Source organism: Micropterus salmoides, unplaced genomic scaffold, assembly GCF_014851395.1.
Source record: "Micropterus salmoides isolate LMB-PRFRI ecotype aquatic unplaced genomic scaffold, ASM1485139v1 Ms_hic_scaffold_6, whole genome shotgun sequence".
Lineage (NCBI taxonomy): Eukaryota > Metazoa > Chordata > Actinopteri > Centrarchiformes > Centrarchidae > Micropterus > Micropterus salmoides.
The window spans coordinates 3,398,221-3,415,863 of NW_024044348.1; the positions used below are offsets into that span (position 1 = coordinate 3,398,221).

Consider the following 17,643-nt stretch of genomic DNA (forward strand, 5'->3'; position numbering starts at 1 on the left):
CACGTTTGTTTTTTGCCTTTATTCATTCAATGTCAATCATAAAGAAACCAGTGCAGCTCGAGTCCAGTTTCTGCGTCGAGAGTCGGACAGAAACAAAACCTTTAAATCATTGCAGAGGAAGAACAAAGCTGCAACATGGAAATATAGAAGAATCAAAGAAGAACATATCCTGACTCTCAGGTTCAACGTGGATCAAAAAGCTTTTGTAGATCAAAGATACACAACTGAAACTGTGAGCTGAGCTCACGACACCGCTGACACCGCTGACACCGCTGACACCGCTGACACCGCTGACTTGTTTGAGCTGGAAACAAAGTGCTTCCAGAGAAATAATGGCCCAATCGAACGACGAGCTCAGTTCTACTAAATCCTCTTGGACCATAAAGGCCACCATCATGGATCATATGCTAATTTGCATAATGTGGGAAACAGTCACATGACTTTAAATTTGACTCTATCAGTGTGGGATACAGCATCACAGGACTGAGGTACACATGAGGAAGAAAAACATGGCCGCCATCAACCAAAGCATCTTCGGAAAGGGCGGGGCTTAGCAGGAAATTGGCCACAACACATTAACGGTTTATCCAATCATCATTAATTGTGGGGGGTTTCTTCAGTTTGGGAAGAGGCGTGCCAGAGCAGTTTGAGACGACTCATAGGGGGCGCCACAAAATACCAATGCTGTGTCTCAACTCGGGTACTTCCTTTAGTATATTAACATGCAGTACACTGCGTACACTATGTACTTATATGCTTAGTGCAGTATTTTGACAGGGTAGTGTACTGCTTTTTGCCGTTATTCTCAGTGTGAACACACTTATGCCCTCAAAATAGTAAGTGTAAGTATGGAAGTGCGCGGACTGAGACACAGCACAAGTGTCATGTTGACGTGTGGGCGTGGCCTATAACTCTCTTAGCCATTCTGACTGAACTCTCCGGACACGTCCCGCTCTCTCCTGGTTCACATGTGATGAAGAGGGACTGATTACTTATTACTATTACAAACTGCATTACTTCTGTCACGTGTTTCCAGAGTTTACAATCTGATCTGAGTGCAGCTCATCGGTCAGCGTGTCCAGTTCACACACACACACACACACACACGCAGAGGGGTCAAAGTTCAGGGTTTGGTCCAGACTGAGTACTTCCTGTTAGCTCCCAGCAGGCAGCTCTGCTTCCCGCCTGGTTATTTCTCTGCCTTGAGCTTGGTGTCGTACGTCCCCGCGTTCTTGTACGCGCCCACGTAACCCGTGTTCTCCACCAGCTCCTCCCGGCCCTCCCGACCTTTGCCCTTGCCGCTCTTATCGAAGCGCTCCTTGTGTGATCCGGTGTAACGGGAGGCGTCGGTCAGACGGTCCACCGCCGCCGTCTTTGCCACTTTCTGATGGACACAGAGGACAGGAAATGAATAAAATCAGACCTGCCCCGAACAGGCACCTGAAAGTGCTGCCCTCTAAAGGCCGGGGCAGGAACTACAGGAACATAAATGCTACTTTAAAAACTTTATTATCTTTAGACAAACACTCAGCAGGGACAGCGGTTCAGGATAGGAGGATATGAGGGTGTAAAATATTTTAATACATGTTGACTTGGTACTGACTGTGCTCCTCCCTCATCACGGGCACAAAGGACTGGACTCTCGTTAGCAGAGATTTTAAATAAGTATTATGAGTCAGTACTGTTTCCTGGATACTCTCTGCTGATTAAAGAGTGTTTAATGATCTGAAGATGATCCAGACCGCCCTGCCTGCTGGCTCAAACTCCCATGACTTCATAAAGCTCTCTGATGAGGGGCCAAACCTTTACGGTCGCTCTCAGGCAGCTGAAACCTGAGAGCAGGTCCAGGTCTCTGTGGAGCAGCTCTGGACTTGTTTCCTGCAGCTCCATGATGAAACATGAAGACGCTGGTGATTCTCACAGATAGAACCTCCGTCTGAAGCTTCAACAGAGTGTTATACTGTTGAACACAGCTGCCCCCTCTTGATTTTGGCTCATTGCCGTTTTACATCCCAATATTTCAATGTTATGTTATTTGGAACTGTGTTATAACCACTTGGAAATGGACTTGCCCGATATGGGGGACGTAATCGATTTTTGCTTTTCTAGCTGTTTTCTGTCCAAAAACAGCGGTCCTTTGTGTCAACAGAGACCATCTGGCAGGCCGCCATCTTGGTGAGGTCGACTTGGCTGTACGTTTCGCTTCTGTCTCAGATTGAAGTAGAGAAGAAGAGTTTGCTTTGGCAGAGGCGGTCTTTATTGGCCTCTGCTGGCGACCCGTAGGAGCTACACAGACATGCAAGATGTCAATCGTCTCTTCAATATGAAGAGAATGAGCCCACTTGCAGCCCTGTAGGTTGGTCACAGGAATATTGACTGTTTTTATCAATATTTCAATGTTTTGGAAGCTTTATGTTATTTGGAACGTGGTTGTATGATGAGAAATAATGTTTTGAAGATAACTCCTAATAAAAGTGAACATATAAACAGTAAATATGGCCAAAACATGGACATTCGGCTGGTATATTTTAGAAAGATTGTGTAATAACTGTTGTATATCAGTTTCTTTTCATCAAATTTACAGTTATGGTTGTATTCCAGGTGTAGTAGAAGATATTCAGGTGCATTATAGTCTACCTTATGATGGTTTTGATGGTTTCTTGCATTAAAATATAGCTTTTTTAATCATATTTTTTCTTTATTGCATCTCCATTTACTCTTTAATGGTAAAATAAATGTTAATTTACAATTGATTTATATTCCGTATCTTCTGACCTTTCAAAGGATATGCATCTAGGCCAAATGGTTGAGGAGATAGTGGTGATTTATTTTGGGTTTGTTATTTTACGTGTTTTTCCTGGACCAACAGGATTCAGCTGATGTTTTCATCCAAAGAGAACTCAGTAGGTGATTCAGCCACGTGGATACAAACAAAATACATCAACTTCATCAAAGATGCTGAGCTGAGCTGGGAGCTCCGTACATCATGGATGCAACCAGGACTGTGGAGCGGTAGCAGCCCCCTATAACGTAGACGTTATAGCCTAGTTAAATCCTACAGTTTGAATGTAAATGCAGCATACAATTTAGAAAAACGACTGACTATTGTAGTGTTTCATAGGCGGTAATAATAATCGCCTAATAATGTCGGCTAGCTCTCACTGTTCCGCTTGGTTTTTCGGACTCGGTCAGGCATCCAGAGAATTAGACATGGCTCCAAAAGTTTAACATTTATAATCAATTCCAAAATTCAAAGTAGATTTTTACTCAACGGAAAAATGTATAATGATCACTTTTACTAAAAAATACACAGTGTTGGAAAACTATATGGCCTTGGCAGGTCAAAAAGCGCACGAGGGAGCCGCACGCTGTCTTGATGGGACCGCAAACACCCCTCTGTCACAGGGAAACAGGCTGTTGCAGCATTTATTTATTATTTTACCTGCTGGTTCTTAAAGGTATAAAGGAGCATTTTTAAAATGTGGCTTCATCTTGACATCTTTTAACAACAGGGGGTGCTATGGAACAAAGACTGGGGCACTTGAATATTATATTGAAGGTAAATTTGAGCCGGTGGCAGCCCTAACCTCTGCAGGAACCTTGAGCCTTCAGTAAACTGTCTACAGTAAGTTCTGCTTTGGGTCCGTGTCTGTCCTACAACACATGCTATTTGTGTGTGTTATAAAAGCTTCTGGTCTCACCGTCACGCCGACGTTGGTGGGTTCTCTACCTTCCACCAGTTTGAAGATGGACTCCAGCGCCTCCTCTTTACTTTGACCTTTGAACCTCTTTGGGGCCAGTTCCTCCAGAGCGCTCCGAAACTCCTCATAGGTGATGACCCGAGACGTCTTCTGTCTTCAAACAGAAATAGAACACATCACACTGGACCTTCTGTTACCTTCACTGCACTGCATCAAACTCCAGAATATCATCACACTCTCATAATGATATGAAATCTTCCCCCCCGGGGGCCCCGGAGCCTGAGCCTGGTCACCCTCACACAGGAACTGCAGACTCACTTGACTTTGGAGAAGACGATGTCCACGTCGGTGCTGGTGACGTTCTTTCCGTCCACGATTCTGCAGTCTTTGCACAGTTTGGCCCAGTTCTTCCCGTTCAGCTCCTTCCCCGTGGCCTTCGTGTCCCCGTGGACGGCGAACTTCTTAAAGGACGCCAGGAGCTGTTCCATGTCGGCACTCTCTGCCATGGCGGCAAAATATCTGCAGAACAGGACGAGAAGAAAAACCCAGGTTCAGTCAACCAAGTAAAGAAAACAAGTGAAATTAATTTTGTGTAGAGGAGGAACAGGCACTGAGCGGAGGACAGGAGATTATTCAAAACTTTTTATTTCTCTCCATAAGCAGCAGGAAAGTCAGGCCAAATATGACGCCCGCTGCTCCTCCTTCCTGTGTGTGTTTCTGTGTGCGTGTGTGTTTCTGTGTGTGTTTCTGTGTGTGTGTGTGTGTGTGTTTCTGTGTGTGTGTGTGTGTGTGTGCGTGTGCGTGTGCGTGTGCGTGCGTGCGTGTGCGTGTGCGTGTGCGTGCGTGCGCGTGCGTGCGTGCGTGTGCGTGTGTTTCTGTGTGTTTCTGTGTGTGTGTGTGTGTTTCTGTGTGCGTGTGTGTGTGTGTGTGTGCGTGCATGTCGGGGTGAGACATGACCTCACTGGTTTCTCAGACTCGTGTGATCTCACACACAAACACACACTGATGCAATCCCTAACAGCGGTTGTCATGGTAACCAGCACTGTTTGTGCCGCCGCCCACCTGCAGTGCTGCGCTACGACCATCAGCTGTTTTCGGAGTGTTGGTGAACACAGAGCTGCAGGAACTCTCAAGTCCGAGTCTGGGTTCATCTGCTCTAGAGACGTTTGGCTGGAGACCGGTTCTACAGAACCCTGCAGCAAATGGGACCAGGCAGATACCCACTGATAACTCATATCCAGCCTCCAAACCCAGGAGCTGAGACCAGAACAGAGACTTCCTGCCCCCCCTGAGACTCCCTTTGCAGCCTCACAGCACCAATCAGAGGACAGCACGATATAATGCATCAGAACATTTTCTCCGCTGTCAGAGAAAGATCCTGACCAGGGGCTTCATTTATAAAACTGTCCGTAGAAAAGACTCCTAAAAGTTGCGCAAGCACAAAAATATTTTGATTTATAAAACACATAATACACAGATTTCCTTGACAGGCGAAGGTCAGGAGCTAACACTAGCAAAACTTTAGATTGCTTAACCTTTAAATAACACCAGAGCTGCCAACTCTCAGGCATCAAGTGTGAGACTTTTGACAGTTTTGACAGTTAACAGTTCACACGCTCTCACACTACACATCAATTTTCTCCTGCAGTGAAAAACAAATATATAACTGACACATCAGTTATATATCAGTGTCAACTGAACAGAGACCAATCAACTTGAATCTGCAGGAAGGGGCCCCGCTCCTGAGCACAGGCGGGACGAGCCCTTTTTGAAAAGAGAGTAAACCAACTGACAGGTGAGGCAGAGACAGGTGAGACAGAGAGAGAGGTGAGGTACAGACAGGTGAGGCAGAGAGAGGTGAGGTACAGACAGGTGAGTTACAGACAGGTGAGGCAGAGAGAGGTGAGACAGAGACAGGTGAGGCAGAGAGAGGTGAGGTACAGACAGGTGAGGCAGAGAGAGGTGAGACAGAGACAGGTGAGACAGAGAGAGGTGAGGTACAGACAGGTGAGGCAGAGAGAGGTGAGGTACAGACAGGTGAGGCAGAGAGAGGTGAGACAGAGACAGGTGAGACAGAGAGAGGTGAGGTACAGACAGGTGAGGCAGAGAGAGGTGAGACAGAGACAGGTGAGACAGAGAGAGGTGAGGTACAGACAGGTGAAGCAGAGAGAGGTGAGGTACAGAGAGGTGAGGTACAGACAGGTGAGGCAGAGAGAGGTGAGACAGAGACAGGTGAGACAGAGAGAGGTGAGGTACAGACAGGTGAGGCAGAGAGAGGTGAGGTACAGACAGGTGAGACAGAGACAGGTGAGGCAGAGAGAGGTGAGGTACAGACAGGTGAGGCAGAGAGAGGTGAGGTACAGACAGGTGAGACAGAGACAGGTGAGGCAGAGACAGATGAGGTACAGAGACAGGTGAGACAGAGAGAGGTGAGACAGAGAGAGGTGAGGTACAGACAGATGAGGTACAGACAGGTGAGACAGAGACAGGTGAGGCAGAGACAGATGAGACAGAGACAGGTGAGGTACAGACACAGGTGAGAAAGAGAACAGGTGAGGTACAGACACAGGTGAGAAAGAGACAGGTGAGAAAGAGACAGGTAAGGCAGAGACAGGTGAGACAGAGACAGGTGAGGCACAGAGACAGGTGAGACAGAGAGAGGTGAGACAGAGAGAGGTGAGGTACAGACAGATGAGGTACAGACAGGTGAGACAGAGACAGGTGAGGCACAGACAGATGACACAGAGACAGGTGAGGTACAGAGACAGGTGAGAAAGAGAACAGGTGAGGTACAGACACAGGTGAGAAAGAGACAGGTGAGAAAGAGACAGGTAAGGCAGAGACAGGTGAGACAGAGACAGGTGAGGCACAGACAGGTGAGACAGAGAGAGGTGAGACAGAGACAGGTGAGGCAGAGACAGGTGAGACAGAGAGAAGTGAGGTACAGACAAGTGAGACAGAGACAGGTGAGGCAGAGACAAATGAGACAGAGACAGGTGAGGTATAGAGAGAGGTGAGAAAGAGACAGGTGAGGTACAGACAGGTGAGGCAGAGACAGATGAGACAGAGACAGGTGAGGTACAGAGACAGGTGAGACAGAGACAGGTGGTACAGACAGGTGAGGCAAAGACAGGTGAGACAGAGAGAGGTGAGGCAGAGACAGGTGAGACAGAGACAGGTGAGGCAGAGACAGGTGAGACAGAGAGAAGTGAGGTACAGACAAGTGAGACAGAGACAGGTGAGGCAGAGACAGATGAGACAGAGACAGGTGAGACAGAGACAGGTGAGGTACAGACAGATGAGGTACAGACAGGTAAGACAGAGACAGGTGAGGCAGAGACAGGTGAGACAGAGACAGGTGAGGTACAGACAGATGAGGTACAGACAGGTGAGACAGAGACAGGTGAGGCAGAGACAGATGAGACAGAGACAGGTGAGGTACAGAGACAGGTGAGAAAGAGAACAGGTGAGGTACAGACACAGGTGAGAAAGAGACAGGTGAGAAAGAGACAGGTAAGGCAGAGACAGGTGAGACAGAGACAGGTGAGGCACAGACAGGTGAGACATAGAGAGGTGAGACAGAGACAGGTGAGGCAGAGACAGGTGAGACAGAGAGAAGTGAGGTACAGACAAGTGAGACAGAGACAGGTGAGGCAGAGACAAATGAGACAGAGACAGGTGAGGTATAGAGAGAGGTGAGAAAGAGACAGGTGAGGTACAGACAGGTGAGGCAGAGACAGATGAGACAGAGACAGGTGAGACAGAGACAGGTGGTACAGACAGGTGAGGCAAAGACAGGTGAGACAGAGAGAGGTGAGGCAGAGACAGGTGAGACAGAGACAGGTGAGGTACAGACAGATGAGGTACAGACAGGTGCCCACTCAGGCCGATTATCAGCAGCATTAACTCGGTCACCTACAACATTACCAAACACATTTCTACCATCTTAGCTCCATTGGTGGGAAACACGCCTCACCACGTCCAAAACTCTATTGACTTTGTAAACAAAGTTCGAGGACTAAAACTGGATCCAGATGAAACCATGGTATCCTATGACGTGACTTCTTTGTTCACCTGCATCCCCACCACAGAGGCAGCAGAAACCGTTAGGGAAACGGCTAACACAAGACAACACCCTGGACAACAGAACCAGCCTCAGCCCTGACCAAATCTGAAAATTACTCGACCTCTGTCTAAACACCACCTACTTCCAGTACAACGGTGGATTCTACAGACAGAAGCATGGCTGTGCCATGGGCTCACCGGTATCCCCGATTGTGGCAAACATCTACATGGAAGAAGTGGAGAATAAATCCCTCTACTCCTTCAGAGGAACAGCACCGAGCCACTGGTACAGATATGTGGACGACACCTGGGTCAAAATTAAAAGCCAGGAAGTGCAAGCCTTCACAGAACACATCAACTCTTTGGACAGTAACATCAAGTTCACACGAGAAGATGTTCACAACAACAGTTTGGCCTTCCTGGACTGCGCTGTACACATTGAAGAGGAGATTGGTGTTTACAGAAAACACACACACACAGACCAATACCTACTGTTCGATTCCCACCACCCACTGGAGCACAAGCTAGGGGTCATGAGAACACTACACCACAGAGCGGAAAACATACCAACAAGCGCCCAAGCCAGAGAGAAGGAACGGAACCACCTGAAGGGGGCACTTACAGCCTGTGGATACCCTAAATGGACCTTTGTGAAAACAGCCACAAGATCCAAGAAGAACAAAACTACAGGGGAGGAGGAAAAGAAGGTCAAACGCAACAACATTGTGATTCCATACGTGTCTGGAGTATCAGAGAAACTCAGGAGGATTTTCAACAAACATAACATCCCTGTGTTTTTTAAACCCAAGAACACACTAAGACAGATGCTGGTCCACCCCAAAGACCGCACACCCAAACACAAGAAACGCAATCTAGTGTATGCGGTCCAATGCAGTGAGGAATGCACAGACCTGTATATTGGGGAGACTAAACAACCACTACACAAACGCATGGCTCAACACAGAAGGGCCAACTCCTCAGGTCAAGACTCTGCAGTCTACTTACATCTGAAGGACAGAGGACACTCGTTTGAGGACCACCAGGTGCACATTTTAGACAGAGAAGATGGATGGTTTGAAAGAGGTGTCAAGGAAGCATCTACACCAGGGTTGAGAAGCCGTCATTGAACAGGGGAGGGGGTCTACGCCACCACTTATCCCCCACTTACAATGCTGTCCTTTCATCACTTCCCAGGAAACTCAACAAACGTAACCTATTGGCCTCAGGTGAAGATACCAACGATGGTCGTTCAGTCTTGGCCACAGGTAGTCTTAACGACTGTAACGACTGTCGTCACAGCAACAAGGAACACTAACGAACCAGCGGTATCGATGACCCGGGCCAACGACCCCACTGAGGTTAAATAGCTGAGTTTCCCTGCCAGTCAGTCAGAACTGAAGAAGTCCTTTGGATGAGGGACGAAACGTCTTCCAGTATCTTCAACCAAGTCCAGTTGCCCTTGACTTTAACCTTCGTTGGATAACTATGACCTGGATGACTGAGAATCTTCATAGATTTTACTTTAACAAGTTTAACAAACAGAGAATCTCATAGGTCAAAGAGCTCAACATTAAAATATTCCACACTCACTACATCTACATTATTCTGTTTTTACAAGTCTTCTGCTTGTGTACATTGCTTGTTTCCTGCTGAACTGATGTCAGAGACTCAGTCTGTCGTAGACATGCAGCTTGTGTGTAGATGTCAGATTCCAGACGGTCGAACATTTTCAGTTCACTCAGAGTTCGTCCATATTCAGTTCAGTTAGTAAACTCAACTTTTTCAGCTCCAGACTAAAAACACGTTTATTAAAAATGTTTCAGAGGTTTTAAAGAGGTCATATTTTGCTTTTTGGCTGTTTCTCTCTCCTTTATTGTGTTATAAATCTCTTATGTAACAGGTTTACAAAGTGAAAAAGTAATCCACCCTTTACTTCTGTAACCTCTCTGCGTCACTCCGTAACACGCAGCAGTGCTCGCCTAGCAGTTAACGTGGCACACCCTCAAAAACACTGGTGGAGAAACACACTGAGCTGCAGCACACAGTGACAAGACGTCCCTCCCTACCCAACGTTAGAGCCCCTCCAGGCAGTCTGAGGACACGAAGCTGTTGCTGTGATGTAGAGACAGAGCTCGGTTCAAACGTTATGAAAGATAAATGTGTTACAGATTAATAACTCACCACTCTGAACTCTTGATCCAGTCTAGGTTCTGAAGCTGGTTCTGGTTGTTCTGCCTGTGTTTCTGGATCAGACTCGGGTCCCAACATGTACGACTGAACTGAAGCCCTGTTTACCTTGCTTGTCGTGACCCGCCCTACTCTGCTTTGGATTGGCTAGCAGTTGTTACCTAGGTACTGAGCATGTGCAGCTCCCAACAAAGATCTTATAGAAGTGAGATGCTTCACTCTGCAGCTAAAACAGAGCATTGAACACACAGGGTGAGAAGAGGAGCTGCAGCAATGAGCAGTCTGACAGAAATGTGGTGTTTTTTGAAACTTAAACCATGTAAACCTGTTCAGGTACAACCCCTAAATGAAATGTTGAACCTCTGTGTGAGGAGAATATGACCTCTTTAATAAAACGACAGTGTAGCTGGTGGCTCTAACGACCATACCGACTGTCGTTACAACTGCAAGGAGCACTAACGCACCAGCGGTCATTCAGCAGTCAGTCAGAACTGAAGAAGTCTCTCAGATGAGGGACGAAACATCTTCTAGTATCTTCAACCAAGTCCAGCTGCCATTGATTTTAACCACATCTGGAATACATCAAAATGCAGACCAGTCCACCTCCCAAAGAGAGTTTGCATGGGTGATCCTAACAGGAGTCTACATTCCACCTATACAGGTAAAGATTAATGAGCTGACACGACATATCTCCGACCTGGAATGAGACCACCCAGTCTTACTAAGCCAGTCTTCATCTTGTATATGCTTCCTTTAGACAATATTATCAGGAAACACAGATAAATGTTCCCTCTTATGCCGATGATACTCAATCATACCTATTGATCAAGCCAGAGGAAACCAATCAGTCAGCTAAGTTACGTTCTGCCATGGTGCGGACATGGGGAACAGTTTGGACCAGATGGTTTATTTAAATGGAGTGTGAAAACCTGAAGTTAATGTGAAGTCCAAAACAAGCACAGCAATCCAGGTGAAGTCCAGAAATGACGGATTAATCTAAAATGACTCAAGGGAAACAGGAGGAGTAATCTTGAGACACGAGACAAATGACGACACACTGAAAGGTGCAGCCATGAACAATGAACACACACCGAGTGAAGGGAGAAGCCCAACACATACACCAGCAGGTGAACATAACAGGTGAGACTGCTCAGACAATCAGTGACACAGGAAGTGAAACAAGACCACAACACCAGGGGCCGAACAACTCCAAAGTGAAACAGGAAATACAGAAACATAAAGCAGGCTAAACTTCATGCTGCCTTCAGGCTGTAAAAACCTGGAACTCGGGTAAGACAGAAGTCCTTGTACTTGGGTCCAAACTCCTCCGAGACGCATTAACTAAACATGTGGTGAATATGGATGGCATCGCCCCGACCTCCAGCACCAAATTAGATCAAATGGTAACATTTGCATTTAATACTGAACACGGTCCGGTCCGAAACAGACCCATCCTGAACAGGAAGTGTTCTAACTTACGTTCAGAAGGCAGTTCCACTTTAGACTCTTGGTCCTGTTTTCTCATCGTTTAGCTCAGACAACGTCATGCTTTGCTGAGCTGCTTCAGAGCGATGATGTGATTGGGTGTGTGTTTATTAAGCGCCACACCCTCTGATCTATATTTACCTTCAGCTTTAACCCTTTGTGCTGCTGATCCGCAGGTGGAGACGCCCGCACAGTCCAGACCCTCATCCCCCATACGTTTAGGATAAACTGTGATATTTACAGCCATTATGTTTGAATTTCACCCTCCCCATGGCGTCCTGGTGCTGTCTCTGCAGCTGATGACAAACCCACCTGAGCGAGGTGAGGCCAGAGGAGGTCCTGATCCTCTCTGGTGTCAGCAGGAGGTCTGGGTACCTCAGGGCCCAGCAGCTTTCCACCAGGTTTCACAGCAGGTGTAGATGTGGGCAGACATGTCTGACATTACACTGGGATCAGTTGTCAAAGCAGAGCGTGTTGTGTTTGAGAGGCTGGACGGCATCCCGGATAAGAGAAAGTCAGTTTCCTGGTTCATGTCCCTGACACAGGAGACCATCAGGGACAGTACTGGGCAGATGTGTAGAAATATGCTTCAGGTCGAGTTTCTCTTCTTTTAAACCTGGGCCCTGTGTTCATGTGATGGTGTGGAATAACAAGTAGGTACAAAGAGTTTTGAATCTGTGCAGCAGATGCTGCAGCCGGCAGCTGAACCGGCTTCCTATTGTATTCCTTCCCATCAAAACGGCGTCCACAGAAAGCTTCTTTTTGCCATCAGCACACCAGGTGTCTGACAAAATCATGGAAAGGATCCCTACGAGGGACTCCCCATGACCCCCTTTGTTTTTAACAGAAACTGAAGTCTCGCTCTGAAAAAGGCGAGTTGTTGCAGGAAGATGACGGCGGAAACGAGAGGGAGGAGTGTGATGTGTTCGTGGAGGAGCTGCGGGTGTCTCTGACAACATGATGTGGTCATGTCGTCAGAGCACTGCAGGTGGTGGACACGTGATTAGAGGCTATGCGATGGACGGCCAACGGGCCCGGGCGATGGACTGAACATTATAAAACGACGTCAGGGGCTGCATGAGCTGCAGCTCGTCTTCCTGTCAGACACACGAACATTTTCAACAGAAGAAAAAGATCCTTCCTGCGGAGTCGTTCAGTCCACTCTCATGTAAAAACCTAAAGAGGGACTTTTTCTTTATCTTACAGACAGAAATAATATTAACTGCAGATCAGTTTGTATAATTACAATAAAGCTGTTTCTGTTTTCTGTATTTCAGTTAGACTGTGTTACTGTATGGGTGTGTCACTGTGTGTCACTCAACCTACAAACAAACTGAAATGATCCAAATCTGAGGTCATTAAATGTTACATGACTGTGTGAGACCTCCTGAACGTTTCTGATGTTCAGGTCCATGTAACGTGTGCGCTTTTATTCTTCACTCTTATTCTTCTTTATTTCATTAAACACTGACAGTTTTAGATCGTTCTTTGCACTACACAAAGCCAAGTACAATTCAGACTACCAGCTGCTTCATTCATTAGTCCAGTAATCCAAGAATAATTGGCAAATAGAATATAACAAATAATCGATCAGTAGAGTCTGTTTGTGTGAATGAACTGGCTCCAGCTTCTCTAATCTGTTGGCTGTTAATAATCTGAAGAGCCTGTTTCACTGTTTCTATCAGTTTGTTTCAAATGAAACAAACCTGAAATTATATTAGATTATTAATTATTAGATTAAAATGATTACTAAATATATATATTTATAATGAATTAATCTGTGTTATGTAGTAATTCTTTATAAACTATTCAAACTAAAAACACTTTTCTGTCTGGAGTTTTTACATTTCAACATTTTCTTAAAATCCAGTTAGTTCTGCAGAGACAGACAAAAACAGAGTCCTGCAGTCTTACCTGTCTGTCCTCTGTCCTCGGTCTCTCCTGTCTCAGCGGCGGTTGCAGCGTTCAGTGAGCTCTGCAGCGCTCACGGCTTGTTATCATCTGTTTACTCCGTCACCATGGCGACACCCTGTCCCACATCAGGGGAGGGCAATAAAACAGAGGGAGGGAGGAAAGGAGGAGGGGAGGAGTGCTGGTCCTCCTGCAGGGCTTCCATGCAGGCTCCTGTCAGCTCCCGGAGCTGGAGGTCAGAGGTCACAGGTCGGATGGGGACCTTTCAAAGGCCACATGCTGTGTTTTAACAGCAATAAATCATTATATAATCATTATTTATAAACCGCTTCACGTCTGTCATCGAGGGGAAATAATCCACAGATCTCTTCAACTTCAGTCACAGTTTATTTATTTAGCTCGTATAATTATCAAAAATCTGTTTACTAAAGTCTGTGAATGGAAAAAAAATCATTGGAGAATATCTTCAGCCCCCGTGGGTCTAACTGGCCCCTGTGGGTCTGCTGGCCCCCATGGGTCTAACTAGGCCCCACGGTGCAGCTACAAAGAGCAGGTCCTGACGGGTTCACCTGGAGAACACAGCTGCTCTCTGAGTTTAAATAACATCACATGTAATCTGGAGCCGTCGTCATGACAACAGAAACACAAACAATGACAGCATGTGTACCAGTGCGCTCAGCTATAACAGACAGGAAGTGCATCTGACAGGAAGTGCTTCACTGTGCTCGAGAGGTCTGACAGGAAGATGGATGTGAAACTCCAGATTAAAGGCAGACGGATCAGATGTGAGGGGAGAAGCTCAGAAACCTGAGATACTCAAACAGTAAACATGAAATCATGTCTCCAGGGACCAGGAGTCACATGACCATCAGAAGCACAAAATCAACACGCTGATCCCTTAACTTCCTGAACAGCTGATTATTCACTCTTCATCACATGTGAAACTTTTATTTATTTCTTTATGTACAAAAATGTTTTCTCAAACTGCTGTTTCAGACGTTTCAGGTCGGCCGAAAACCCTGTTTTAGTTTCCGGGGTAGAGTGTCAGTGCTGACAGGTGAAAACGATCAGTCAGTTTTATTAAAATACTTTGTACTGAGTATATAAAACTTATACACTTGTGCTGTGCATGTCTCCATATTTACTTTGTGACGACTCCCAGTCTGTTTCCTGCTGCCACAGTCTCTTTGTCCTCCCGTGATCCTCTCAGTAACAGTTCCACCTCGCTGTCGGTCCATGCAGATAAATCTCTGCTGTGGTTCTTCACCGTCGCTGCTCTTCGTTTGTCTCTAGTAGAACTTTCTTCTTTAGCTGAATCTTCTGCAGCTGCGGAGTAGACAATCTGCTTCCTGTTTACACAGGCATGCACATGCTCAGTGTACGTGATGTGCGTTTTCTGCTGTTTTAATATAGACGGAGATCAGTTCTGATACGCAGCTAAAACGCTGGTGTGGATGCAGATCGCTGTGTGGTTTCCACCTCCCTCACAGATGCCACCTAGTGGTTGTTGGTGCACACAACAGCTCCTGGGTGTTAGAATTAAAATGTAAATTAACTGAGGGGCCCTCTGGTTGCAAAGAGGAACGTATCTGGAGCCGTCCGTTCAGGATACATTCGGAGGAAGCTGGCGGCAAACCAGCCAGAGAATGAAGTATAACTCAAGTAGATGCTTTATCTTATCTATACACGTTGGATCATGCTTCTTTTCCCTCTACCAGATTCTCCAGAAACGCATCAGAATAACAGAAACTCCAGCATCCCTCTCAACAGCAGCTGCTCCTGCAGCGTTTCCCGTTCTGCTGTAGAAACATGTCAGAGGACGGAAGCTCAGCTGGCAGCGCTGAATCAGGTGAAGTGTGAGCAGCCTCCCACTTTAACGTGTGAAGGCGTCACACTACATGTTTACACACTTGTTGAGCTCCATGGCTTGCCTTAGTTACATGACAAAAACCTTTATAAAGCTCCAGCACGCTCCTGCACCTGGTTTATTTTAGTTCCATCAGTGGGTTACAGATCAAACACTGGAAAACAGTTCCAGGCTCAACTGGATTGCTGCCAGAGAACACAGAGTGTGAGAACGTGAGCGGGTTTTACTGAAATTGTGGGGACATGAATCAGTCAGTTAGTCTGAGGGGACATGAATCAGACAGTCAGTCTTTCTGTCTGTGGGGACATGAATCGGTTAGTCAGTCTGTGGGGACATGAATCGGTCAGTCAGTCTGTGGGGACATGAATCAGATAGTCAGTCTGTGGGGACATGAATCGGTCAGTCAGTCTGTGGGGACATGAATCAGTTAGTCAGTCACTCTGTGGGGACATGAATCAGACAGTCAGTCTTTCTGTCTGTGGGGTCATGAATCAGACAGTCAGTCTTTCTGTCTGTGGGGACATGAATCAGTTAGTCAGTCTGTGGGTACATGAATCAGCCAGTCAGTCTGTGGGGACATGAATCAGATAGTCAGTCTGTGGGGACATGAATCAGTTAGTCAGTCACTCTGTGGGGACATGAATCAGACAGTCAGTCTTTCTGTCTGTGGGGTCATGAATCAGACAGTCAGTCTTTCTGTCTGTGGGGACATGAATCAGCCAGTCAGTCTGTGGGTACATGAATCAGCCAGTCAGTCTGTGGGGACATGAATCAGATAGTCAGTCACTCTGTGGGGACATGAATCAGTTAGTCAGTCACTCTGTGGGGACATGAATCAGTTAGTCAGTCTGTGGGGACATGAATCAGACAGTCAATCTGTGGGGACATGAATCAGTTAGTCAGTCTGTGGGGACATGAATCAGACAGTCAATCTGTGGGGACATGAATCAGTTAGTCAGTCTGTGGGGACATGAATCAGATAGTCAGTCTGTGGGGACATGAATCAGTTAGTCAGTCACTCTGTGGGGACATGAATCAGACAGTCAGTCTTTCTGTCTGTGGGGTCATGAATCAGACAGTCAGTCTTTCTGTCTGTGGGGACATGAATCAGACAATCAGTCTGTGGGGACATGAATCAGATAGTCAGTCAGTCTGTGGGGACATGAATCAGTTAGTCAGTCTGTGGGGACATGAATCAGACAATCAGTCTGTGGGGACATGAATCAGTTAGTCAGTCACTCTGTGGGGACATGAATCAGACAGTCAGTCTTTCTGTCTGTGGGGTCATGAATCAGACAGTCAGTCTTTCTGTCTGTGGGGACATGAATCAGACAATCAGTCTGTGGGGACATGAATCAGATAGTCAGTCAGTCTGTGGGGACATGAATCAGTTAGTCAGTCTGTGGGGACATGAATCAGACAATCAGTCTGTGGGGACATGAATCAGTCAGTCAGTCAGTGGTGCAGTCTTCAGCACGTAACTGACTATTTACATTCCACACTCACTGTCTTCCCCTCCCCCTTCCTGTTTCTCTACAGGCCACTGCCCTGAGGCACTAGCCCCTCCTACTGTTCTCCCATGAATCTGTCATCTTTACCATATTTCTTTCCCATTGAGACTTTGGTTACTGAAGCCGCCCTTTTTCAAGTGAAACGCTCTGTTTTGCATAGCAGATCAGACCCTCGCTTCCTGCGCCCCCTGGCCCGGCCTTCCACTAGTGCTTGCAGAGGGCCTGCACCCCTGAGGATGGCCCTAATAAATGCTCAATCCATTAGAAATAAATTGTTTATATTGAAAGATTTTTTTTCACCAGCACGGACATTTAATGTTTTTGACTGAAACCTGGCAGAGAAGCATGGAAAAGGGCCCGTTGATTGAATTATGTCCACAGGATTGTTCTTTTATCAGCACTTCCAGGACCTCTGGCCGGGGTGGAAATCTCGCGATGGTTTCCAAAAACTGCTTTCAAATCCGGAGGGTGACCAAAGGGTTTTTTTCTTCAATTGAATTACAAGTGACCAAAGTGGGTTATTCTAATCCATTTTAATGCATCTTAATTTATTGACCGCCTGGTTCTAAAAGCTCTATTATGTCTGATTTTAGAGATTTTTTATTTATTTATTTATAGAGAGTAACTATTATATGGTTGGACAAAGTGGTTATGATTGGTGATTTTAATTTTAATTTCACATTGATGATGCCTCCTGTAGTCTAGATATCTATATCTCTATATATCTATCACACACACATACATACATACGTAAAGGTTTCCCTGCTGGTTCAACAGGAAGTCTTCATCCTCTTTACTGATTACCATCAAAGCTTCAGGAAGTTCCTGCATCCTGAGTAAACGGATGTTTGTTCTAACCTCTCTGCATTCTGGGACTTTGTGGACTTTTCAGACCGTCTCTCTGGTAGAAGTTATA

At 46.3% G+C, this 17,643-nt stretch overlaps 1 protein-coding gene across 1 annotated transcript; it reads right to left on the reverse strand.

The window, feature by feature from the left end:
• On the reverse strand, positions 1-13,707 carry LOC119890063 (tubulin polymerization-promoting protein family member 3-like). The gene is made up of 4 exons (XM_038701088.1): positions 13,353-13,707; positions 4,020-4,220; positions 3,702-3,855; positions 1-1,384 (listed from the first exon to the last, which is right to left on the reverse strand). Exons 2-4 carry the CDS (start codon positions 4,205-4,207, stop codon positions 1,190-1,192), a joined length of 537 nt encoding a protein of 178 aa, XP_038557016.1. The 5' UTR covers positions 4,208-4,220; positions 13,353-13,707; the 3' UTR covers positions 1-1,189.
• Between the last annotated feature and the right edge of the window lie 3,936 nt (positions 13,708-17,643).